Source organism: Colletotrichum jinshuiense, chromosome 13 (genome assembly GCF_051148585.1).
Source record: "Colletotrichum jinshuiense chromosome 13, complete sequence".
Classification (NCBI taxonomy): domain Eukaryota; kingdom Fungi; phylum Ascomycota; class Sordariomycetes; order Glomerellales; family Glomerellaceae; genus Colletotrichum; species Colletotrichum jinshuiense.
This window is the reverse complement of record NC_139306.1, coordinates 320175-322779: the sequence shown is the minus strand read 5'-3', so window position 1 is coordinate 322779 and position 2605 is coordinate 320175. Positions and strand designations below refer to the sequence as shown.

General features: G+C 46.8%; 1 protein-coding gene across 1 annotated transcript; it reads left to right on the top strand.

Moving 5' to 3' along the window:
- Nucleotides 1-236: 236 nt before the first annotated feature.
- On the top strand, nucleotides 237-1833 carry EsH8_XIII_000052 (uncharacterized protein; the record flags this gene model as incomplete). The annotated part of the gene is made up of 2 exons (XM_083273763.1): nucleotides 237-774; nucleotides 830-1833. 2 exons carry the CDS (start codon nucleotides 237-239, stop codon nucleotides 1831-1833), a joined length of 1542 nt encoding a protein of 513 aa, XP_083120526.1.
- Between the last annotated feature and the right edge of the window lie 772 nt (nucleotides 1834-2605).

Genomic DNA, 2605 nt, shown 5'->3' with positions numbered 1-2605 from the left:
CCTCAGCGGAGCCAAAAGACTTGTACTTTATCCTTTCTTACAGTCGAAACAAAGACTAAAGTGATTTACTAACAAATTGTGTAGTTACTCCACACGAATACAAACAAGCAATCTTTGCTCACTCTCAACGATCCATTGTGTCATCCAGCTTTCCGGGACGTAACTACGCTGCACTTGCTAATTGGCTCATACGTCCGATGCCGGGATCCCTTTCAACAGGATTACAGACGCAGAGCATGGACGAGCACAGGCTCATCGTTTTACATCACCTTGGCAACTCCGAACCTGGTCGACTGCGAAGTTTTACTGATCAAGACGACGTCGCACTGCCAGCATCACGGCCGCTCCAAGGGAAAGGACATCTACTGTTCTTGAGGGGTTTCCTATCCTCACCTTGGGTTGCGGAACTGGGAAGTAGATATCGGATTGACCCCGAATTTTTCAACCGCCACCTTGACTTTTTCGATGCTTCGTCCCACGGCGATTGCTTCAACACACCATCATTATTAAACACGACGAATAATATAATTCATGTACCCTTAACAACTCTTTTCACTGATTCGATGCCTCACTCTACCGTCAATTTGTACGATAGCTCCGTGGGCTATCGAGGGATGATACGAGATCAACTATCCAAGTACAAGAGAAGCTTACAAAAGCTTGCCAATTGTGGTGACTCTATTGTACGAGAATACTCTATTCTTAGCAAAAGATACTCGGTCATTGAGCAGCGTATCTCTATCTGTATTGTAGAAGACGGTGATGGCTGGGCAGGTACGCTTTCTAGATTTCCTGGGCACCCTTGCACTAATTACTGACCAAGAAGCAGGAATTCTATGGATGGACAACGGTCGTGATCTTGACAAGTCTCCCCTTGGACCCTGGAACAAGGGTCTTGATCGAAAGTCAGGCATCAAGGTGACATCACTACCAGTTATCCAACATCATCCCAAGATGACTTGGAGAAAGCTCGGCGACGGTGGTGCCTCATCTAATCCACCCCTGTACCCCTTGGCACATCTAGGTCTCCCGCAATCCATCTCAACTCTTCCTCTGGAGTATCAGTCCTTGCTTTCAGCATTAGACCTCTCCAAGAGAGCTGAGTTCGACCCTCTGCATGCACTGATTCCTGTCTTTGCCCACTCCGCCTTTTCCGAAGTTTCCTTCTTGAATCTTATTCATGAGCTACTGGGAAAGTTAACGGAACCCATACCACTAGACGACTTTCAAAACGAGACATTCGAGACCCTGCAACACCTTGAGATTATTCTAGAACGACATGTAACCCAGATACGACACTGCATTAGATCCATTCAACTTCTTGGAGAAAAAAGCCAGTTTGTTTCTCTACAAAGTACGTTTGGTAGTCGCAAAAGCCAATCGCCACAACGTAGTCCCTTTGTAGCCGATGGCAAGGACTTCACGACATTCCACGGCCATCAGCAACAACTAACGTCATTCTCTGCTGCCGGAATATACCAAGACCATGAAGATCTTCTAGAACGCTGCTTGCACCTGTTATCGCGAGTAAACTCAGCCAAAACCTCTGAGATGAACCGCGCTATGATCTTAGAGTCTCGACGTGCAATCGAACAGTCGGATCGGACAAAGAAGCTTACTTTACTAGCTACTTATTATATTCCTCTAACCTTCACTGCAACATTATTTGGAATGAACTTCAGCCTCTTTGGACAGAGCGCGCTTTCTATATGGTGGTACGTGGTTCTAGCAGTGCCGTTCACATTATTAACGCACGTGCTTTACTCTTGGAATCTACAGACTCTCTATGTCGGATATAGGAGTTTAGTAAACTTATGGAAGTCCTCAAAATGAACAGCTATAGTCCCCTGTTCAAACCCAATAAGAAGGTAGATTGAGGCTTTAGAGATAACAATTTTTTACATATCGTTCGTTTAGGTGCTGAAGTCGAACAGTGGGGATGGATGGACACAAAACATCACAACACACCTAATAACTACCACGAACCCTAAGTTCTGCCTACCATGCATGGAGTGACTCTCCGTCTACAGAACATATACGATTTCTGCCCAAGCCTCAGCCTCAGGCTTGGGCGCAGACTCTGGGCTAGGCTTTAAGACCGAGTCCTGTGTTGTTTGTGGTGAATCGGCTAGGGTATCGCCATGGCTCTCTGGAACAGTCGATAGTTCTGGCGGAGTTAACTAGGTCACGAGACTCAGCTGACATCAGAGAACCCAAATTCTCGCAGCAGATGCGAAACAGTCTATTGGTCAGAATCTTTGAATATGGGGTGTTAAGTCGAAAACATTCCAGAAAGACCGACTAGTTCAAGTAGACTCGCTCCTCGAGCAGGTGTTTGACGCGCATCTTTATGAAGGCCAAGAATCACAGATCATCGTCCGGCAGGAGTTCACAAATAATTTCCCTCTCGCCTAATTTTCCTGGCATCTGCCGTTAATGAAACAGTTGGTGAACCGCTAGAATCTTTAACAGCCGAAAGTTCTTCAAATATCTGCTCCGTAGCCCTTCCGCGATGGCCACACAGCCTCCGGAGGGCATCAAACCGCTGCCGGCCTCACCGGCCGGCCTCGATTGGGGCTCTGGGATATCTCCAGAGCCAACCTTT